The 21855-nt window shown below is 42.1% G+C and overlaps 1 protein-coding gene and 1 long non-coding RNA gene across 4 annotated transcripts in view; one reads left to right on the plus strand and one right to left on the minus strand.

Annotated features, from left to right (window-relative positions):
- Positions 1–266: 266 nt before the first annotated feature.
- On the minus strand, positions 267–20807 carry LOC122742024. Its single transcript, XR_006354895.1, has 3 exons — positions 20658–20807; positions 3130–3241; positions 267–793 (listed from the first exon to the last, which is right to left on the minus strand). It is a non-coding gene; the product is annotated as an uncharacterized LOC122742024 (long non-coding RNA).
- CABLES2 (Cdk5 and Abl enzyme substrate 2) overlaps positions 19735–21855 on the plus strand; it is a 44740-nt gene continuing 42619 nt past the window's right edge. For all 3 annotated transcript variants that reach the window (XM_043985990.1, XM_043985991.1, XM_043985992.1), the window contains exon 1: positions 19735–20402. In XM_043985990.1, coding sequence (XP_043841925.1) covers positions 19735–20402 — 668 coding nt within the window. The remainder of the gene's footprint in view (positions 20403–21855) is intronic.

Consider the following 21855-nt stretch of genomic DNA (forward strand, 5'->3'; position numbering starts at 1 on the left):
GTCTTTCAAAATACTTTTTTTTCCCCTTTCCTAAGATGCAGACGCAACTACTTTGGCTACCAATTATTCCCCCACAGAACTATGGTTTGAAGTCAATCTCCATCTTCCATAATCCAGGGCTACCATGGAATGGCAGGTGATTTCTAGAGAAAGTCACAGAGTTGGGCATGGGAGGTTATAAGTAAAAGAGAGCTTCCCTGATAGCAAATCTTTAAGAGTCCTGCCCCAATCTTCAAAGTATCTACAGGAAGTTTTACCTTGAGGAATCAGGAAGCAATCCCAGCAGAGACCTTGACACACATAGGACATCTGAAGTTCTCCATCTCACCAAGATCCCCAGGGGTAATTCAGGCAATTCATCCACGATCAGTGACACAAGAGAGCCTAAGAGGGTAACCCACTGGGAGTCTGAACCTAGAAGTCAGAGCCCCCATTCCAAATCATTATTAACTGCACCAGCCAGTTTTAAGTTGAAGAGAACAGAAGGATTAAAGGTCAAAAATCCCAGCTATAAAAAGAGAATTTATAAGAGCCAAAACAAAAGTAGTGATACTATAAATTCCGATTCAAGAAAACACGACAGATGTAATTAGCTCTACATTCCCAAAGCCAAAAATATGGTTTTCATGTTTGACTTTTGGATTCATGGAACTCATCACCCCATTGGGACCCTCACCCCCACACCCACCCACGACAGTCTGGTATATGGATTCTTAGTTTTTCTTCTTAGATTTTCTTTAGTAACTTCCCTCTCCAGGCAGGTGCCCTGTCATCTGTGTCTCAGTTGCTCCATCTATGAAATAAGAACAATACAGTCAACTCTTTCTTCCATTCATAAAGCTATTATAAAGACAAATGAGATGCTAGCTATTACAGTAGTTTGAAGTCTTTGGAAGTAAGGCTTATAAATACATCAGTAATTACAGAAATGTAGTAGGAGCAAATATGCCTATAAATTCCTTGCTAAAAGTTTCTTCCTCAAGTACTGTGTGCTCATGAAAGGAGTTAAGTAATTAAGTCATTCAGGAGGGTATTCCATTCATTAATGGAAGCGGCTAGGTGGCACAGTGGATAAAGCACTGGCCCTGGATTCAGGAGTACCTAAGTTCAAATCCGGCCTCAGACACTTGACACTTACTAGCTGTGTGACCCTGGGCAAGTCACTTAACCCCCATTGCCCTGCCAAAAAAAAAAAAAAAACTTATCGACCTGCATAACCCGACACTAGGGGTGGCCTCTTCTCTTCTTTTCCTTTCACTTTCTCCCCAAATCCTTGGGCAGCCCAGACCCCATCCCATGCAGGAAGCCTGTTCACATTGCTTCAATGATCTAGGAATTACCAGTTCTAATCCTTTCTGTGAGATGTAGCAGCACCAGGCCTACTCATCTGCCCGGGCTCTACACCCTCCAGACATGCTGATTCTCTCTTCTGACTTGCTAGACCTTGCCATTTATCCTATTGCTCTGCCCTTAGGACTTCTGGACATCTCCATAAACTCTGCGGCTAAATTCTCTTTAATGTGTTTGTTTTCTCCCTCAATTAGAGTTTGAGGTCCCTGAGAGTTTTTTCTCTTTTTATCCCCAGAACTAAGAAAAGTACTTGGAACATAGTAAGTGCTTTCTGGGTTGAAGAGACTCACATTGAAAATTTAACAATCGGGGGCAGTTAGGTGGCCCAGTGGATAAAGCATCAGCCCTGCATTCAGGAGGACCTGAGTTCAAATTCAACCTCAGACACTTGACATTTACTAGCTGTGTGACCCTGGGCAAGTCACTTAACCCTCATTGCCCCAAAAAGAAAAAAAAATTTAACAATCAGTTCGATGAAGAACTGTGAATGACTTAACTACTCTTAGCAATACAATGATCCAAGACAATCCCAAAGGACTAATGTTGAAGCATACTATCCATGTTCAGAGAAAAAAACTGATATTGATTGAACACAGACTGAAGCATGCTATTTTCACTTTCTTTCATTGTTTTCCTTTTATTCAAGTCTTCTTATACAAAATTATTAATATGGTAATATTTTATATAATTGCACATGTATAACCTATATCTGACTGTTTACCACCTCAGGGAGGTAGAAGAGGAGGGAGGGAAAGAGAGATAGAATTTGAATTTAAAACTTTAAATAAAAATGTTTATTACCCAAAAGAGGAGAAGAGAGGTGAAGGGGAGGGGAGGGGAGGGAATTTAACAATGAGTCCACCCTAATTTGACTATCAGGACTCAGAGATCTGACACATCTGAACTCTCATTACCTGTGCTTCCTCTGTCTCCTTTACTTTTTTTTTTCCCCTTTGGGGAAATGAGGGTTAAATGACTTGCCCAGGGTCACACAGCTAGTAAGTGTCAAGTGTCTGAGGTCAAATTTGAACTCAGGTCCTCCTGGTGCTTTATCCACTGTGCCAACTAGCTGCCCCCTGTGTCTTCTTTCCTAACACCAACCTTCCTCCTCCTCTTCCTCATTGGATCTAAGCATTCCACATCACAGGAGTGCATTTTCTAGGGTTTAATTATAAAAATTAAAAAGAGTATAAAAATTCAGAATTGAAACAAGAGGGTAAGGTCATTGGTAAATCATAAATGAAAACCAGCCTGTCCTAAATTAGGTGATTATAAACTTCCTAACCTGCCCTGTTCTACGACTCCCCTGGTATTAGCCTGACTAGCCTGTTACTCCTCCACTGTGATTGGTACACTTTGTTTCTACTCCCTCATTGGGCCCTGGAGGTGGACAGGCATCTTTTCCTCAAAGTGGAAAAATAACCAGTCTTTGCAGGGAAGAGGAACAACTGGACCCTTCTGACCATTAAGAGATATCTTTAGAATCATCAACTGGGGGGCAGCTAGGTGGCACAGTAGATAGAGCACCGGCCCTGGACTCAGGAGTACCTGAGTTCAAATCCGGCCTCAGACACTTAACACTTACTAGCTGTGTGACCCTGGGCAAGTCACTTAACCCCAATTGCCTCACTTAAAAAAAAATCATCAACTGGGAGATAGAAATCAAATCCATTTGGGGGGGGGGTCTGTGGTCATCCTAACACCAAGCTAATGAATGCCGGTTAGGAGTATTTTATCTTTGTATTTGTCCACCCAAACCAATTTTGGAATCCACTCAACTGGGCTCTCTGTAACAAAAACATTGGTCCATTCTTCCAATCCAAGGCTCACTGTCAGCAATTTTCTTTCTTCAGCAGTATCCTGCTGGCAAGGGCAGATTCCAGTACCCAGCCTATAAAATATGTAAACCTTTGGTCATTATAACTAGGTCTTAAACTTCACCTCTTCCATCAAGGAGAAAACAAGAAAATACAAACAAGGCAAATTAAAACAATTCCCATCATTTCACAATCAATATTCAGCCATTTCCAAAGCAAGCCACCTATACTCTGGACTTTTCCTCATTTCTCTCCCACCAGAACCCTGGCATCTGATAAAGGAGTTTTTGACTTATCTTGCCCACAAACCAGGCTTCCAGGACACTTCCAGACCATTTTCAAACCACACCACTATGTGGCATTCCCAGACTCCTTTGTGGATCTTCTTCATGTGTTGTCTTCACCCGATGGAATGTGAGCTTCTTGAGGGCAGGGACTGTCTGCTTGGTTTACATTTCTTTTCCCTAGTCCCTTAATACATAGTAAACATGCAATAAATGCATTTTCATTCATTAATTTATTCAAACTAATACACAGGTCATTCCCCACCCTACAAAGTTCACAGGATATATCCCCTTTCTTTACAGTTTAGCCGACCAAAGTATTTCATCAATGTTCTGCCACATGCCTGTGATTTCCCCATCACAGCTTCATTCTTTTGGACTGTGTCTCTAGAACAACTATGTTTCTGAGAGGTATAGCTCATTAAATAATTATCACCTATTAACAGGATGACTCAAGAAAAGCTAGCTGGGAGCAGTGTCCCAGAAAAATGAGACCAGAGAGGGCCATATTTTTTTTTTTTTTAGCTAACTGCGATCAGAGTCCTGAGAAAATGGATAAGAATTGGTTTTTATTGTCAGTGGGGAGAAAAGAAATGGGATAGATAATTCCCAGGAAGGAAAAGCACAAGAAGGGCATGGTCAGATTAAAGAAGCCAAGGTAACTGATTTGTGGAGGTGAGCAAGTACTAACTGCAGGCAATAAGCCCTGAGAAGGATGCCTGGCTCTCTTCCATTCTAAGGCAGCCTGAAGGCAGCAGATTCTTTTTAAAATAGAGAGATATCAGAATTTCAGAACTAGTATTTATAAAACTACTTCATTCTACTGTTTGAAAAATTCTACTCGTTTGTGGGCAAGATGATTGTTTCAGAAGCAGGGGGCAGGAGAGAGAGATGATAAAGACTACGGTGCTGAAGAGCTAGGCTTCCTGGCACCAAGCTGGGAGTGTTTGCCTCTGTTTCCTTGTACTGTGTGTCTTTTAGTAAATTACATGTCAGGTCACATTCTAAGCTGTCCAATACCTCAAGCATAAAGAATATAGAAGGGCCCCGACAGTGATGGTGCTGTGTTAACCTTTGACAACATCTTCTGAGTTCTTCCCTACTCTCTCAAATGTGGTCAGCGATCATGGGACCCTGACAAGATGATAGAGATGTACTCATACATGCTCTCAAAGTCACTTATTCATTCAATCATCTCTGGGATGATTTTTAACTCCAAGCATGCTCCTAAAAAGATCAGGGTGGGATCAAAACTATGCCAAATATATTGCTACTTCAGCCAGGGCTTCATCACTATAATCTCCACAAGCCAGAACCCATCTGTGGAGATCAGCATTAGGACCCAGAATGCCTTAATCTCATTGTCTGGACACATGCTGCCAGTGGCCTGTTTCCAGACAACACAGGGACAATCCCATGAAGCTGTGGTTCCCAGTGCTTGGAAAAATATGTTATGAGCCCCCAGGGCAACTTAATATATCCCACATATTATTCTTTTAGATTTATTCATTGTTGTTCAGTCGTGTTTGACTATTTGTGATCCCATTCTTGGCAAAGATACTAGAATGGTTTACCATTTCCTTCTCCAGCTCATTTTACAGATGAGGAAATTGAGGCAAACAGAATTAAGTAACTTCTCCAGGGTCACACAGCTACTAGTGTCTGAGGCCAAATTTGAATTCAAGAAGAGGACTCTTCCTGACTCCAGGTCTGGCATTCTATCCATTGTGCCACCTAACTATCCAGATTTATTCATTAAGTGTTTACAATAACTATAATGATAACTTTTCCCTCCCCAAAGCACTAAATTAAAATTTTATATTATGTAATTATAATTATAAAACTTTTACTATATAATTATGAAAACTCTAAAAATCATAAAACATGGATTATAAAGTAATTATTAATATTTTCTGTGGGACGTTCTATAAGAATTAATATTCAGCAAAACTTCATATGCTTACTATTCTCTACAAGATTTCATATATAAACTCACCTTTGTAAGGAAAGAATCACTTCAGATGTTACTTTCTTCTCTTCTATCACCAGCATACCAGTTACACATTCAAAGAAACTCTGCTGAGTGTGTATAAGGTTAGGAGCTTAAGGGAGGAAGAAGAGGAGGGAGGGAAAGAAAGGAATAAGCATTTATGTGGAGCTTATTATATGCCAGGCATTCTACTAATCACTTTTAAAAAGTAGTTCATTTTATCCTCACAACACTGGAAGGTAAAAGTTTCATTTTACAGTTGAGGCAATTCAGGCAAACAGGTTAAGTGACTTGCCATTTCCCTCTTTGGCTCACTTTATAGATGAGGAACTGAGGCAAACAGAGATTAAGTGACTTGCCCAGGGTCATGAAGCTAGTAAGTGTCTAAGTCTGAATTATGAACTCAGGTATTCCTGACTTCATGCCCCTTGCTCTATATATTGAGCTATCAAGCTGAACAACTTATCAGGGGTGCCAATAAGTTAATCTGAAAAATTCAGATAGAAGAATAGTAACATAAGCAAAAGATAAGTTTAAATCAGAAAACAGCCCTAATACTGCATTGAACAGCAATATAAGGTTTGTTTCTACAGAATATTTGTGATGGTTCATGATGGTTTCAAGATGACTTTTAATGCACATGCCCAATGACTATGGTTTTCATATAGCCCAACATTTATGTTGCAAGAGCACAAACATTATTAATCTTGATCACATGATGATACAACTAATGAAGAATAATTATAAGGTAACAAAAGGGAACTCTGGTGCAGTGTTTAGAAATGAGGGTATGGAATTTCCAGGTGCAGAACCAAGATGGCAGAGTAGAGAAAGCACTCAGCTCAACTATCCTAATGTTCCCCTCCAAGCAACTTTAAAATAACACCTCAAATCAAATTCTGGAGTGGCAGAGCCAAAAAAAAAGGTCAGAGGGAGAAATTCTTCCAGCCCAAGATAACATAGGAGGTCAGAAAGAAGGATTTGTAACATGGGGGAGGAGGCTAACTCAGAGCCCACATGGATGAAATGCCAGTGGACTAGGTGGTGGCACTGGATGCAGGACCAAACACTGTTTGGCAATACCATTGCCTATACCCACTTCTGAGTCATAGTTCAAAGGCAGAGAGGGGCACTCTTGGTAGAGAGGTGTAACAATTAGAATGACGCCACCTGCTGGAGACTTACTGTAGGAAAGCTCCATCATGAGGAGAAGGCGCCTGAGGGCAAGATATGTGGCTTTTCTTTGGCATCAAGAAGTGACGTTTGCTTGTGGGAGGAAGAGGGGGCGAGGCTGGCGCTCTCACTCTCTTTTGCCAGAACTCTTGGGGAGAGTGGAGCAGGAGAACTGTAGCTCCCTTTGATAGGTAGCTGAATCTAGGCCTTTCTCTCTCTCTTCACCAAATTCTTATTCCCCTTAATAAATGCTTAAAAGTCTAAACTATTGCTAAAGCTTATAATTTATTGGTGACCACTCATTAGATATTTTAGACAGACTAGCTAGAATTTTAGCCCCTTACAGAGGGAATGGTAGCTCTGAGGGACACCTGTCTGGCATTGCCTACTTCTAGTCATAGCTAAAGAGCAAGGAGGAGCACTTAAAGTCACAAGGGAGTGGAAGGCCTTAATGGCAGTATCACTTCCAGCCCCAATGGATCAGGAACCCCAAGGAAATATTGCTTCTGGTCCTAAAGGATCAGGGACCCTTCCTGATTAAGGACCAGAATGCTGACCAGGAGAGCAGTGAATACACCTCTCCCCAGATCACACCACCTTGGAAACACCTAAAAAATTCCAACCCCCCAGAACTAGCTCTAAAAACAGCAGTACAAAAAAGCCTGAAGTTTAAGACAGTGTCCCTCCTCTCCCATCCCCACCCGAAGCTGGAAACAGGGCCCAATCAAGTAAGGTAGGGAAATGAGCAAACAACAAAAAAGAACCTAACCATAAAAAGCTATTGTGGTGACAGGAAAAATCAAGACACAAACTCTAGAGGAGATAACAAAGTTAAAACAGCTACAAGAAAAACTTCAAAGAGAAATGCTATTTGTACACATGCCCAACAAGAATTCCTGGAAGAGCTAAAAAATTTTTCAAAATCAAATAAGAATGGTAGAGGAAAAACTAGATAAAGAAATGGCAGCAAAGTAAGAAAATTATAAAAAACAATTAACAGCTTGGTAAAAGAGGCACCAAAAATAGGCACCTAAAAGCCAGAATTAGACAAATGAAAAAAGAAGTACAAAAGATAATTTACCCAAAAAAAGAATTAGGCAAGTGGAAGCTAATGACTCTATGAGATATCAAGAAACAATAAAACAAAATCCAAAGTATAGGGGGGGAAAGTGAACTATCTCATAAGAAAAATAATTGACCTGGAAAATAAAGTAGAGATGATTTAAGAATTATTGAAATATGTAAAAGCCAGGATAAAAAAAAGAAGAGTCTACACATCATATTTCAAGAAATTGTCATGGAAAACTTCCCCAATATCCTCCAACCAAAGAGTAAAATAGAAATTGAAAGAATCCACCAATCACCACCTGAAAGAGATCCCAAAATTAAACTCTCAGGCATATTATGGCCAAATTCCAGAGCTCCTAGGTCAAGGAAAAAATACTTCAAGAAGCCATCAAATACTATGGAGCCACAGTCAACACCTTACAATATTTAGCAGCTACCACATTAAAGGAGTGTGGGGTTTAGAATATGATATTCTGAGAGGCCAAAAAGCTGGAATTACAACTGAGAATAACCTATCCAGCAAAACTGAGTATAACTGCTCCCACCCCAGTAGTCTATAAGACCTGTTAATCCTTTATGGGAAGACCCAATATGTGAGCCATACCCAAGCTTGATTTTTGGAGATTTTCCCTGGTGTTCTACTCTGGGATGGAAACATAATAAACCAGAGATCTCCAGAAAAGCTTGATCCCATCTTTTTGTTGCCAGGTCATTCCCAGATGAATTTTGGTCAGCTTGAGCCCAGAATTATGCCCCTTGTGAGAACCAGCCACTGTGAGACATGATTCACATTTTAGAGGCTCTTCTGGTATATGAAGGAGGTGGCGGGGGGGGGGGGGGATTGATTCCTGTCAATTCCAAGTGATTAATTCCTTTTGGGCAGACCCCACATTTTGGGAGTTTATCAGAGTCTGATTTCTTTCTTGTTTTTAATCTACCTAAGTGGAAGTGAGTTTGGACCTCCATTTGAAATGCCCTATTGTTTTTTATGGGATCTACTGGAGAAATTCTAGGTGCCCTACATATTACAGGGATCCGCCTAAGATATTTTTGGCCAGAATTCCCCATGGTAGAAACTTTCACCCAGGACAGTTTAATTTCTAATCTAAGAGAGAGGGAGTAGACCTTCTTATAGTTGTTATAGTTTACTGTGGAATAAGGTATCTTCTCAAGATTCTATTCCCATGGACTCAGTATCAAGCCACAGGAAAACATGAGGACCAATCAGGATGTTCTTTGTCATATCAGTAAAGTGAAGTGCCTGTTCCTCAGCAAGAGCCCAATGCTTGTGCCCATCCCCAGGGAGCCACGGCAACATTCTCTATGGGATCACTCCTGTTAACATCTTCACAGCCTTACTTCTCAATTACTCCCGAATTCTCTAAATGGAGATTCATCTAAGTGCAGAACCACAACCTTCTGTCTATCCATGCCCTCAAATTGCTTAAGAATCTTTACCCAAATAAAGCCCTCAGTTGCTCACAAGACACATTGATTCATACCCTGCTGACACACAGACTGACTCAGACTCCCTTGGCTTTCATATAGTTACTGAAAACAAAGAGTAATACCCTGTCACACTCAGACTCCAGTCTACATTCTGTAATAATCATCCAGGAGCCAGCTTCCAGTTACCTACTACACCAATTATCAGCACCGAGAGAACACCCTCATAGCCCAAAGTGAGATAGTAATCAGTTTTTACTATAGGCTAATCTTTTCCATCAAGTTAGGCATTCTCAGAGTCTTAACACAGCTAATACAATGTTGCATTTCCTAGGTAGGGAAGGACATCCCTAGAATAGCTGCCAAATATTTCAAGATCTCTAAGTACCCTCTAACCTGCAGGTTGATGAAACTAATATGTAGTCACTCTGGCTCCTAAATGAAATCTCCACACTTCCTAACCTGCTTACATTGGGATGAACCAAACTGAAAGGTTTTCACTCTACTCAAAGAAAGTTAATGAACCAAATTCTACCATTTCCCAAACCATGAGTAGAAGGGTTTTCCTTAGAATGGAAGTGCAAGGGGCAGCTAGGTGGCGCAGTGGATAGAGTCAGGAGTACTTGAGTTCAAATCTGACCTCAGACACTTGACACTTACTAGCTGTGTGACCCTGGGCAAGTCACTTAACCCCAATTGCCTAAAAAAAAAAAAAGAAATGGAAGTGCAAGCACTTGTCAACACAAAGTACTAGCTCCCTCATCAAGAAAGAGGCACATCTCGGGGCAGCTAGGTAGCAATGTGGATAAAACACCAGCCCTGGATTCAGGAGGACCTGAGTTCAAATCTGGCCTCAGACACTTGACACTAGCTGTATGACCCTGGGCAAATCACTTAACTCTCATTGCCCCACAAAAAAAAAAAAAAAAGAAAACAAGGAAGAGGCACATCTCATTGGTATACAATTTACTCTGGCACCAAGATCTAAGGAAATAATGTATGTAAAACACTTAGCAAACCTTAAAATACTATTTAAATGTCAGCCAACATTCATTATCATCATCATCATTATTATTGTCAGATTCAAGACTTCAGATGACAAGGAAACAGGCACCCTAGAGGTGGAGGGTCTCAGATCCACAGCTTTCCACCTCACATTTATCATTGTGCTAATGAGATTTAGTGGTGGGTAAGGAACAGGGCTGAAGGGGTCTAGAATATCCTGAAAGGCATGGTGTTCTTCACTAGTATGATGGAAGGCAGAGTCATAATTAGGCCTGGATAATTAGGTCTTTTCCCAAGGTACTGAATTCAGAGAGTACGAAAATACTTATTATTTATCTTAAAATAATAATTATAAATAAATCCAAATAGTGTAAATAATATGAATAATTAGAAATAATATAAATTATATAATATTTATATAAATATTATATAAATTTCTACATAAATAATATAAAATAATATTATTTTAAAAGATTTTATAATTTCACATTTTGTTACATGTATAAATAGACTATTATGTTCATTTATGCAACAACATAAAAACTAATAAGCAAGAATAATTTGCTAACATGTAAAAGGGAAGAAAAACATGAAACAATTGAAATGTTACCAGATTACAAAGAACAATCTTGGCCACAAGGAAGAGATATAAGAAGACACCTCCCCCAGATTTCTTTCAGAGTTGGAGGTGGGGATCCTCTGGGTATGGAACATTGTGTATATTGTCTGTAACTGGAGGTTGGAGGCTGCATAAGACTAAACTCATTGGTGGAGAGAATGATTTTTCAATGTTCTGTGCCTGTATGAAAAGCAATTAGCTGGGGCAGCTAGGTGATACAGTGGATAAAACACTGGCCCTTAGATTCAGGAGGACCTGAGTTCAAATATGACCTCAGACACTTGACACTTACTAGCTGTGTGACCCTGGGCAAGTCACTTAACCCTCATTGCCCTGCAAAAAAAAAAAAAAAGGCAATTAGCAGGAGCTTGGGAGAGCAGAGTTCTTTTTCTGTCTTCTGGGAAAGACCCCTGGAAAGAGAAAAAACTTTGGGAAGAAGTTTACATGTAGGGGAGCCTATGTTTGCTTTCATGCTGTTTTCAGCTTTCCCCACTAGAGACTTTGGGGAATTTCCCCTTGGATGACATTGGGAGTTCTTTTCCTTGACTAAGTCATCTTGTTCCCAATGGGAGAGTTCATTCATTTTGTTCACATTCAGTATATTCCAATCTGTATAACTTCTATGATTTCTGCTTGCTATTGGTTTAGGGAAAATGGATTTAGTCTCTACTATTGTGATGGTCTTTACTTAACTAGCAGTTGTTGAGAAGGGAATCAAGTATTTGGATATAGCTTGGGGCACTCCTTTGGTTAAAAGATAGAGATCAAGAAAGCATTTTCCCTAGATTAGAAGGATCGGGGTGGAGACAAGTATAATTCCACTCCAGTATCCACTCTGTGAGAAGAACACAACAGTCTACTTTACGGTCTCAATCCTTTGCTTCCATCCAGGCAGAAATAAAGTCTCCTGTAGAGAGGGGTGAGTGAGATTCCAGATATATCTCTTTTTACACCTGTCTGTGAGTCAAATTTAGGCAAACCTAATTATAGACAATATTTATGTAGACTTATACAACCTACATAGGCAAAACTTTACGTGTCAGATTTTTAAAATATTTTTATTGCTTTCTTATTTATTTCTTCTTATTTAATTTTCTTCCTAACTTCTTTGTTATGTAGAATGGCTCTCTAGGAGGGGGAAAGGGAGGAGACACAGGCAGAAATTGAGACAATGTAATAATACAAGATGTCAGTAAAAATTTATTTTAGAAAAAGATAATTAGTTAAACTAGGAAATTAACAGATAAATCATGTCTTCACTACCACCAAATAACAAGTGAATTCTTTCCAGGTGAGTGGCTTACCCTGCCGCAGCCTCAAGGCATCTCAGGGTCCCAGGCCTGTAGGGGCTAATCTCCTGGCCTCTCTTACTCTACTTTATGGAGTCATGCCCTAGCCACTAGTCCCATGGTTGATCTGAGGACATGTGTATAGTGTTGTTTGTCCCTAGAATCTACTTTGTGATGATTGTTCCAAACATGAAAATTGCTATTTGAGGCTCCAGGGAGAGGCAGTTCTCATCCATCATTTTTCTTTAAATTGCAGTCTCACTTCAATGATGCATAGTAGGCACTGTCCAGGGCTAACTCTGGCAAAACTGCAAGGCTGGCAGAGTTTTTCCTGACCATCCTCTCCCCTCTCCCAAGAGCTCAGCTTCTCACAATGCTTTATTCCTACCCTCCTGTCAGAGGACCCTGAGATGCCAAGTGTGTCCCCACCACTACCAAGGCAGTCTAAGGCAAGTACCAAATGAGTGGCATGTATGGTAATTGCTGTGAGGTCTAAAAGGGCAGGGCACACTGGGAGAAATCCAGGAAGGTTTTATGAAAGAACTGGGATCCGAGCACAGAAATGTATTTGAAAACTTATTTGAGCAATGCATCTTTTGGAGACATAATAAATTCAGAGGAACAGAGAGAAAGTGAGAGGACAACCCTAAAAGAAGAAAATAATATAGGCATAATGGGGGTCAATCCACATGTAAAAATGATGATAGGAAAAGGAAGTGCCCTGATCCCCAATATGGAACATGCCCAGACATTCTGAAGTGTTGATTTGTTTTGTAGACAGAACTGAGGTACATTCAAAAAGGGGATCATTATTCCTATCTACCTATGTTGGAATGAGGAGGCTAAGCCTTTGGTGGAGAGGCCTCAGGCCTTTATTTTCCCACCGTGACCATACCTGTGCCCTTCTCCCCTGCAAGGAAATTGGAGATGGCTATGACCTTGTAAACCTCAATGGTCAGCAGGGCAAGCAACCCAAAGTCTAGGAGTTAATGCCAGGATTTTCCAGAAACCAGATGGTAAGAACTGAAATCCAAAGCAACCTGCCCCAGCTTTATAAATGTGGCGTAACTTACAATTGATCTGCTACTGCCTAACAGGCAGTAGCAGAGATTCAATCTCACCCAACTGTAAGTTACACCACATTTATAAAGGAACTTGGGGCAAATACTATGTAGAAAGTGCACTGTCTGAGCCCTCTCTCCCCCAGGCTCAAGGTGGTATGGGGGAGACTTTACCCACTGGTATTGATGAGAAAATGTTTATAAATTTGGCTCTTGTTATATCTTTTCAGTAAATATCCCTTTGTAAGAGCTAATTGATGTTAATTAGTTAAATGAAACCAGGAACTCATTTCTGATGGTTAACAGTATAGGAGAGTATATAGCAATGGAGGTTTGAGCTGATGGCCTTAAAGACTGGAACCTCAGCCTGAAGTGCAAAACCCTTCTGGCTGCCAAGGAGCCATGTCTGAGAATTCTGTGACTAGAACAACTCAGCATGGAAACAAGTGAGAAAAGAGATGCTGTTCAGGCTGGCTGAGGCTTTCTCTTTCTTCTTTGGGGTCAGAGCAAACATTCAGTTTGCTTGGCCCTAGATCAAACTCATTCACTGCAGAAGCCAATGTTTCAACAAAACCCTGCACAAGTGTCCTCCACGCTCCAGGGATCTGAGCCAAAACCACTCACAGCAGAAGGACAAATGCCCTCATCAGATTCAAGAACAGCATTTCTTCTGACTTTGCCAAAGGCCTGAGGTCATTATGGCAGCTAGCAGTACTGCAGGCCCCAACTCTAATCAATGCTCCCAACCAGAGAGTAAAAGTCTTTGTGCGCTGAAGGATGCTTTTTGATTGTACCCGATATATTTAGAGGCATGGTATTAGGAATTAGGATACCAGAATGGAGGAATATAGGTAGAGCAATATACTAGAAATCAATTCCAGCAGTTCTATAAGTGTCTGGGTTAGAAAGGAGAAATCAGGGGGGCAGCTAGGTGGCATCATGGATAAAGCACCAGCCCTGGATTCAGGAGGACCTGAGTTCAAAACCAGCCTCAGACACTTGACACTTACTAGCTGTGTGACCCTGGGTAAGTCACTTAACCCTCATTGCCCTACACAAAAAAAAAATGAAAAAAGAAAGAAAGAAAATAAGTAAGAAAGAAAGAAAGGAGAAATCAAATAGGTGGGATCAGTGGAAAAGACTGGTGTTACTGAAGAAGATGTCAGACTGGCTGACCTTTGGTAACATTCATGGTATAGTGTCTGGAGAGTATGGGAACCAATGAGCCAGGTCAGGTTCTACAGAGTGGTGCGATACCTCTGTCTAATTGATCAGGTGCTCCAAGTTGCTCTCTGCTTGGTCTGGGTAACTCCAGCTGAAGACCATGTTGCTAAAAGAGTTGTTGAGAGCTCCTCTTGATTTGTTTGGGTTCCCTAAATTTCTGGAGATAGGGGGATCCTGCAGTTGAGGTCCATATTCCAGACAAAAATCCATAGGTCCTTCAGACAAAGAGTATATAGCATCTGGCATTCTCAGGGTCTAACACAGGCCCTATGAGTTTGAATCTACTATGTAAGTAGGGACCAGGGATTCTTAACTCCAAAGGGCATCTCTTTATTAAATTCCTATTATAGGTCAAGCACTTTACAAACATTATCTCATTTGGCTTCATATTAGCCCTGGGAATTGGATAGATTTCAGGAGCTCTGTAAATTTGGATGAGAAAAAATATTTCATCATTACTTCATATAATTGGCTTCCTTGGTAATTCTATGTATTTTATTTTATCCATTTAAAAACATTATTCTGAGAAGGGATCCATAGGCTTCACCAGGTTGCCAAAGGTGTCCATGACACAAAAATGGTTTAAGAAACCCTGGCCTAAGGGGCAGCTAGGTGGCACAGTGGATAAAGCACTGGTCATGGATTCAGGAGGACCTGAGTTCAAATCCAGCCTCAGACACTTGACAACAACTAGCTGTGTGACCCTGGGCAAGTCACTTAACCCTCATTGCCCTGCCCCCAAACAAAACAAAACAAGAAACCCTGGCCTAGACTCAAGTGACCTGAGGAGCTCAAAAAAAGGGGGATCTGCATGATGTTGGAATGTGTCTAGGACTCAATCTACAGTGACATATCCGATCCTCTGTGAATGAGCTCAGTCACACATCTCTTCAAAATCCAGTGCTCAATAACAGATCCAAAAATGTTGGAATTGGAAGGATGATTGGAGAGAAATTATCTCTCTCCAAAGGTCAGTAGTTAGGGCTAAACAGAATGGACAGAGGAGAACATGAAGCACCAGTCAATGTTCATCTGGCCCAACCCTCTCATTTCACATATGAGAAAACTGAGGTCCTTAAAAAAGCATTTGCCCAATGTCACATACTAAGTTCTAAGGGGCTATGGGAGAAGGATTAGAATGGGGGTTTTTAACCTCGTATCAGCAGACTTATTTTTAAATATAGTTTGGTAACTATTTCAACATAATTGGTTTCTCTTATGATCCCATGCATTTTATTTTGTGAATTTAAAAACACTCTGAGTCCATAACTGGGTCTATAATGTAGAAAAAAAGGTTAAGAAATGATGAATAAGAACTTGGGTCACCTAAGGCGCCATACAAAGATGAATCAAAGATGAATTTTCCCTTATTATGTTTTCTTTTTTTTTTTCTTTGGTGAGGCAATTGGGGTTAAGTGACTTGCCCAGGGTCACACAGCTAGTAAGTGTTAAGTATCTGAGGCCAAATTTGAACTCAGGTCCTCCTGACTCCAGGGCCAGTACACTATCCACTATGCCACCTAGCTGCCCCCTTACTATGTTTTCTTAAACAATGGTCCCCTTAATCATCATCCTTGCCTCAAGTCTCTCCCTACACCGGCTTAAGCAGTTTCCTAACATACAGATCTTATGATGGCACCAGCCTCTAAGGTCCCTTCCAGATCTAAATCTATGATTCCCCTGCCTACTCAATACACTCTGGGAGTTCCCTATTCAATACAGGAGCAAATGCCAACTCTTCCACTTGACATTTAAAGCTCATCACAGCCTCTACCTTTCTAGTCTTATTGCATATTACTCCCTTTCATGCAAACTACAGTCCAACTAAACTGGCTTCCTTACTGTTTTTTTGTTTTGTTTTGTTTTGTTTTTGTGGGGCAATTGGGGTTAAGTGACTCGCCCAGGGTCACAGAGCTAGTAAGTGTCAAGTATCTGAGGCCGGATTTGAACTCAGGTCCTCCTGAATCCAGGGCTGGTGCTTTATCCACTGAGCTACCTAGCTGCCCCTTCCTTACTGTTTTTCATACAAAGCAATCTGATTCCCACCTCTGGACCTTTGTATTGGTGGTCCAGCAGGCCTGGAATTTAGTTTCTCCTCATCCCTGCTTCTTAGAATCCCTTGTTAGTTTCCTTTAATTCACTGCTAAGTGTTGCCTTCTCCATGAAGTACTCTGCTACTAGTGTCCTTTCTCCCCTCAAATTAACATATCTACTTGTAATATATTTTGTATATTCTTCCACATGTACATGTTGTCTTCCCTGTGTAGACTGTATTTTCTTCAAGGATGGAGATTATTTCACTTTGGGGGGAGAGGGGCAATGAGGGTTAAGTGACTTGCCCAGGATCACACAGCTAGTGTCAAGTGTCTGAGGTCAAATTTGAACTCAGGTCCTCCTGAATCCAGCACCAGTACTTTTCCACTGCACCACCTAGCTGCCCCCCTGACTACTTCACTTTTGTCCTTGTAGTCCCAGAACCTGGCATATATTAGGTGCTTAATGTGTGAGGCCACTAGGTGACACAGTAGATAGATTACTGGAGCTGGAGTCAAGAAGACCTGAGTTCAAATTTAGCCTCAGACATTTACTAGCTGTTTGACCCTAGGCAAGTCATTTAAACCACAGTCTACCTCAGTTTTCCTCATCTATAAAGGGAATAATAATAGCTCTTATCTCCCATGGTTGCTGTGAGGATAAAATTAGATATTTGTAAAGCAACTTTGCAGATGTTATAACACTATATAAGTGCTAGAGATTATTATTCATAAATATTTGTAGATATATTGGTTGAAAGCTGGGCACATGTGTGTGTATATATTAATAAGTCTGTATTGACAGTCAATGCCTATGTGCAAATAGTTGTCATAGACCCTAGGCCTACTTTTTGTTTAAATTAATTGGGGGAGTGGTAAAGATCAAGGGAGAAGTAGGGAACAGCTTGTCCCTTCATACATTCATGCTATTAAAGGATAGTTCTGATCATTCACAAGCAATGCTCATCTTCATTTCAACCAGGTTGGGGGCGGGGGAGGTGGGATGGGAGGGGCAGCAGGGATGGGTGGGGCAGCAGAGGGGTTGATAGTGGCTTCAGTGGGGCAGTTAAGAGATGCCAAATTGTAACCTTGCTATTATTCTTCCTAACCAAAAATAAAAAGCTCAGAAATGGAAACACTGTCAACTCTCTATTATCCATTGGCAACTTATCCCTGGCCTTTTCTAAACCCCAATCAGACCTCTTTCCATCCCTTCCCCAAACCATTAAGGTTTCTGAGTTGCCCATAATTGCACATTAGTATTCTACAGAAAATTGGCATTCCAAATCCAATTACAAGTGATTTTTAAATTTCTCACTCTTTGGAATTATCTGTGCCACCACCTTCTGTCACAAATATATGATAACTGGGAGAATCAAGAACTCAGAGAATGGAAAAGAAAATATACAGTAAGAAAATACCTGAAGGAGGTATGGTGAGGCAGAAAGTGTACTAGAACCTGGGCCCAAACCCAGCTTTGTGATAAACAACATACAAGAATTTAGGCAAGTCTACCTGAGCTTGTTTCCTCATCTACAAATTGAGAGGGCTTTAAGGTCCCCTCCAACATTTGTATCCTACAGTTCCAAAACCACAGTCAATTGCTAATGGGATCTATTCATTAGTCACTTTCCAGGTCTCCTCAGTGGAGTCCAGTCCTGTAGGTAATCTAAGATCTGGACATTAAAGTCTGCTGGACCAAAACAGGCAGGAGATTTGAGAAGAACAAGGAAGTCAGGACAACTGCATAAAGGTTCCCTTTACTTCCTGGAAATAAGCCATTTAAAAATTTGGAAGCTGAATGTTATAGAATAATAATTGCACTGGAACCTAGAGATACTTCTAGAGACACTATTGGCCACTCAACATAGCCTCATGGTGAGGTTTCTCTACTACTTCCATAAGTAAAACTAGTGGGGATAAGAGTTCAAAACAACACACCTTATGACAAAAGAGAATAATGGTGTATAATGGACTCAGAGTCTAAGGTATGGGTTCTGGTCCCAGCTTTACCTCTAAACTAGCTGTATGAAGGGGTACTATGATTTTATAGATATGGATATAGCTAGATATAGATAGATATACACACCCTTCTCCTTCATACAGTTTAAACAGATATATGCATACAATAATATATATATATATTAAAGATATCAAGTATCTTGATGAACAAAGATGTTCATCTTTGCTATCTTCTTCACATTCTTCCAGGTGTACTTATATATCTATTTATACCTATATGTGTATGCACATGCACGCATATATGTGAACGCATGTATGTGCATACATGCGCAGATACATATGCATGTGTCTGCACTGTACATATGTGCACACGTGCACGTGTGTACACATACAGTATAATAGATCTCACTGGAAGACTGTTGAGTGGCATAAGCATCTCTAGGCTCTAGTGCAGTTATATAGCATTCAGCTTCCAAGTGTGTGTATGCACATATATGTATGTGTATGTTTGTTTTCACAAAACACCTACTACGTGCCAGGTATCTTATAAACATTGTCTTGTTTGATCCTCACAAGGTGTATGAATTTGAACTTGGGTCTTGCTAGCTCAGAGTTCTATCCACTGATCCACCTAGCCGCCCCCTTGGTGTGACTTTGGGCAAGTCACTTATCTTTGGAACTCAGTATCGTCCTCTGCCCTTAAACTGAAGGGACTGAAGAAAGGTGATGTAGATCAATATCGTCATTATCACTATTGAATAATTTATGAATAACAATATTATCATAGTATTATCAAACGTGTGTAGTAGTTCCTTTGTTTTCTGTAAACAAACGAGGAAGTGCTAGGTTCCTTCCCCCTCAAAAGGTCAGTGCCAGCTTCAAACCAGCAGCCCCGACTCCTCTAGCCCAGTGCGGGAGAAGCAAAAAAAAAAAAAAAGGAAGCGGGAGATGAAATCCGCTCCTTTCCCAGCCCTCAACAACAAAGGGCTCTCCCACCTGCAGACTAAGAAGTGAGCGAAAGCTCCCATCTCTCGCAAGGGCAGGAGCATCAGCTACGACTACAGTGCCTGCACCCCTCCCCAGACCTGGATTCAAACCCACTACGCGGGAGGCGCAGGGAGTCTTGGCGCTCTCCCAACCCGCCTAGCCACTTGGCCGCTGATCTATCCCCGTAGGGGGGACGGGCGGGCGGCCCAGCCGCTCCCTCAAGACCAATCCCAATAGCCTCTAGGACCCAGAAGAGCATTCCCCAGAGAAGGGCTTGGCCCGCCCCCCGTGCCATGCTACCCAATAGAATGCCTCAGAAGATCCTCTGATTTGCATGCCCACGCGCCGGGGCCAATGGGCGATGGGTGTGCGCGTTCCCGACCGGGCCACTCCGGCCGGCTGGGGCCGCTGCGGCTCATTTAGAGAATGGCTGCGGCCGCGGCGGGTGGCTCTTCTTCAGCCGCCTCTGCCTCCGCCGCCGCCGCCACAGGCACCGGCTCGTCCTCCAAGCCTCCGCCGACCCCGCCGACCCCCAGGGAGCACCCAGCGCCCCGCCACCCGCCGCAGCTGAGGAAGCGGGGTGACTCCCGACGCCGACAGGCCGCTCTCTTCTTCCTCAACAACATCTCGTTGGATGGCCGGCCCCCCAGCCTCTTCCCTGGCGGCGAGAAGCCCCCGCCTCAGACTCACGATGAGAATGCGTCCGGACAGGCGGCGGCGGCCGGGGAGTCCCCAGCCGGGCACCCGCTGCCTCCTGCCGTCGGACAGTCCCGTCCCGGGGCCCCCAACGGGCCTCCCCCAGCCCCGGCCCTGCTCTTGCAGCTGCCCAAGGACAGCCCCCTGCCGCCGGCCCGCGGCGAAGCCGAACCCCCGGGCGCTCGAGGCGGCGTCTTTCTGCCTCAGCTACTGCTGCTCGGAGGTCAGCTGGGCTCGCCCGCTCCGCTCACCGCGCCCCCCGCCGCCGCCGCCGCCGGGGCCGCCGCCGCCGCGGGTATGTCCGGGCTGGGGGGCAAAGGCGCCCCCCCGACACCACAGGGGCTCCTCAGCCCCACGCAGACCAGCACTGGCTTCACCTTGGAGGTTCAGCGGCAAAGGTAAGAGTCCTGCGGGCAAGTGGGGGCGGGGAGCTTCCCGACACCCTCCCCATTCACCTTCGGCGTCTCCTGCAGAGGGGCCAGGGTAGGGGGCTCTAGGAGGATGCTGTGAGATTTGGGAGCACCATTGAGCCCCCTTTGGGGTCTCTGTCCCCTCCTGGATGCTGCTGAGCTCTGCACCCCTCGACCCGAGCACCCCCCCCCACACACACACACACCCTTCCAAAGATTCCCTCCGGCATCTAACTTATTTACCTTTCTTTGTGGTTTCCCTTCCGTCTCAGAAAGCACACATGACAGTGTGTAGATTACTTTTTTTTTTCAGGCTTCTGCTTTTTCTTTTTCCTTCCCCTCTCCCAGTTGATGCTTTCCCCTCGTGAACAAGTGTTGGGCCATTGCTACAGTGCTGATGCCTTATTACATGCCCTCCATTTCCTGGCAGCATCTTCTGACCCTTTTAGCATGGGAGGGGGAGATGCTTAGGCATATCTCACGTTGAATAACTGTAGTATTTGCAGAAAGGGTCCTGTTCTGAGATTTGTTTTTAGGTTCTTTCAAGTAGACCAACCATGAACGTTTTTTATGAATTGTTTTCATGACCTTGATGGCTATTTTGTCTTCAGAAAATAGCTTATATTTGTAGTGCTTACCTGGAGATAGGAAACGTTCTACTTAACAGTTCTTTTCCCAAGCACTGAACATTAATTCAAACCCCACTTGAATTCTCAGCCAAGACTCTCCAAAGATGCTTCCTTGAAAACAAATTAATTTCAGTTTTTTTTAAAGAGAGTCTTCAGAAGCCTATCTTGTATAATTTGTTAAATTCCTAAATTTATATTAAATAGAAAAATTTTAAGTTTTAAAAGCAGATATAAGTATTTACATTTTTTGCTTGAAAACTATTAGATACATATGCATTTTTAATTCCAGAGGAAAATAAACTAGTTGAGCTGGCTCTTCACCCTAAGGGAAGCTATATATTTCAAAAGATGATCTTGTTGTAGCTATGTGTAGCTAGTTCTGCCCGAGTTATTTATGGAGAGCCTCATAAAGGTTGTCATTTGATGCTTTATAATAGTAAAGAAATCTCTATGTGAAATCAGGCCAGCAAGCATTATAGTGCCTACTATGTGCTAGGCAGGCACTGTACTAAGTAATTCGGATACAAAGAAAAACAAACAAAAAGACCCTGATCTCAAGGAACCCCAGTCCAGTGGGGAAGACAACATTCATATAACTAAGTACAACCTATATATCTATATATATCGTACAGGATAGATTGGAGAAAGTCTGAGAGAAAGCATTAAAATTCAGGAGCACTAGAAAAAGCTTTCTTGCAGAAGGTGGAACTTGAGCTTTGAATCTGCCATCAATAAAATAATTGATCCTTTTTACAATAACATTTTCTAAATGTTAATGATTTTCTTTAAAGAGTGGTATGAAAAGAGAAAAA

This window comes from Dromiciops gliroides, chromosome 2, assembly GCF_019393635.1.
Source record: "Dromiciops gliroides isolate mDroGli1 chromosome 2, mDroGli1.pri, whole genome shotgun sequence".
Classification (NCBI taxonomy): Eukaryota; Metazoa; Chordata; class Mammalia; order Microbiotheria; family Microbiotheriidae; genus Dromiciops; species Dromiciops gliroides.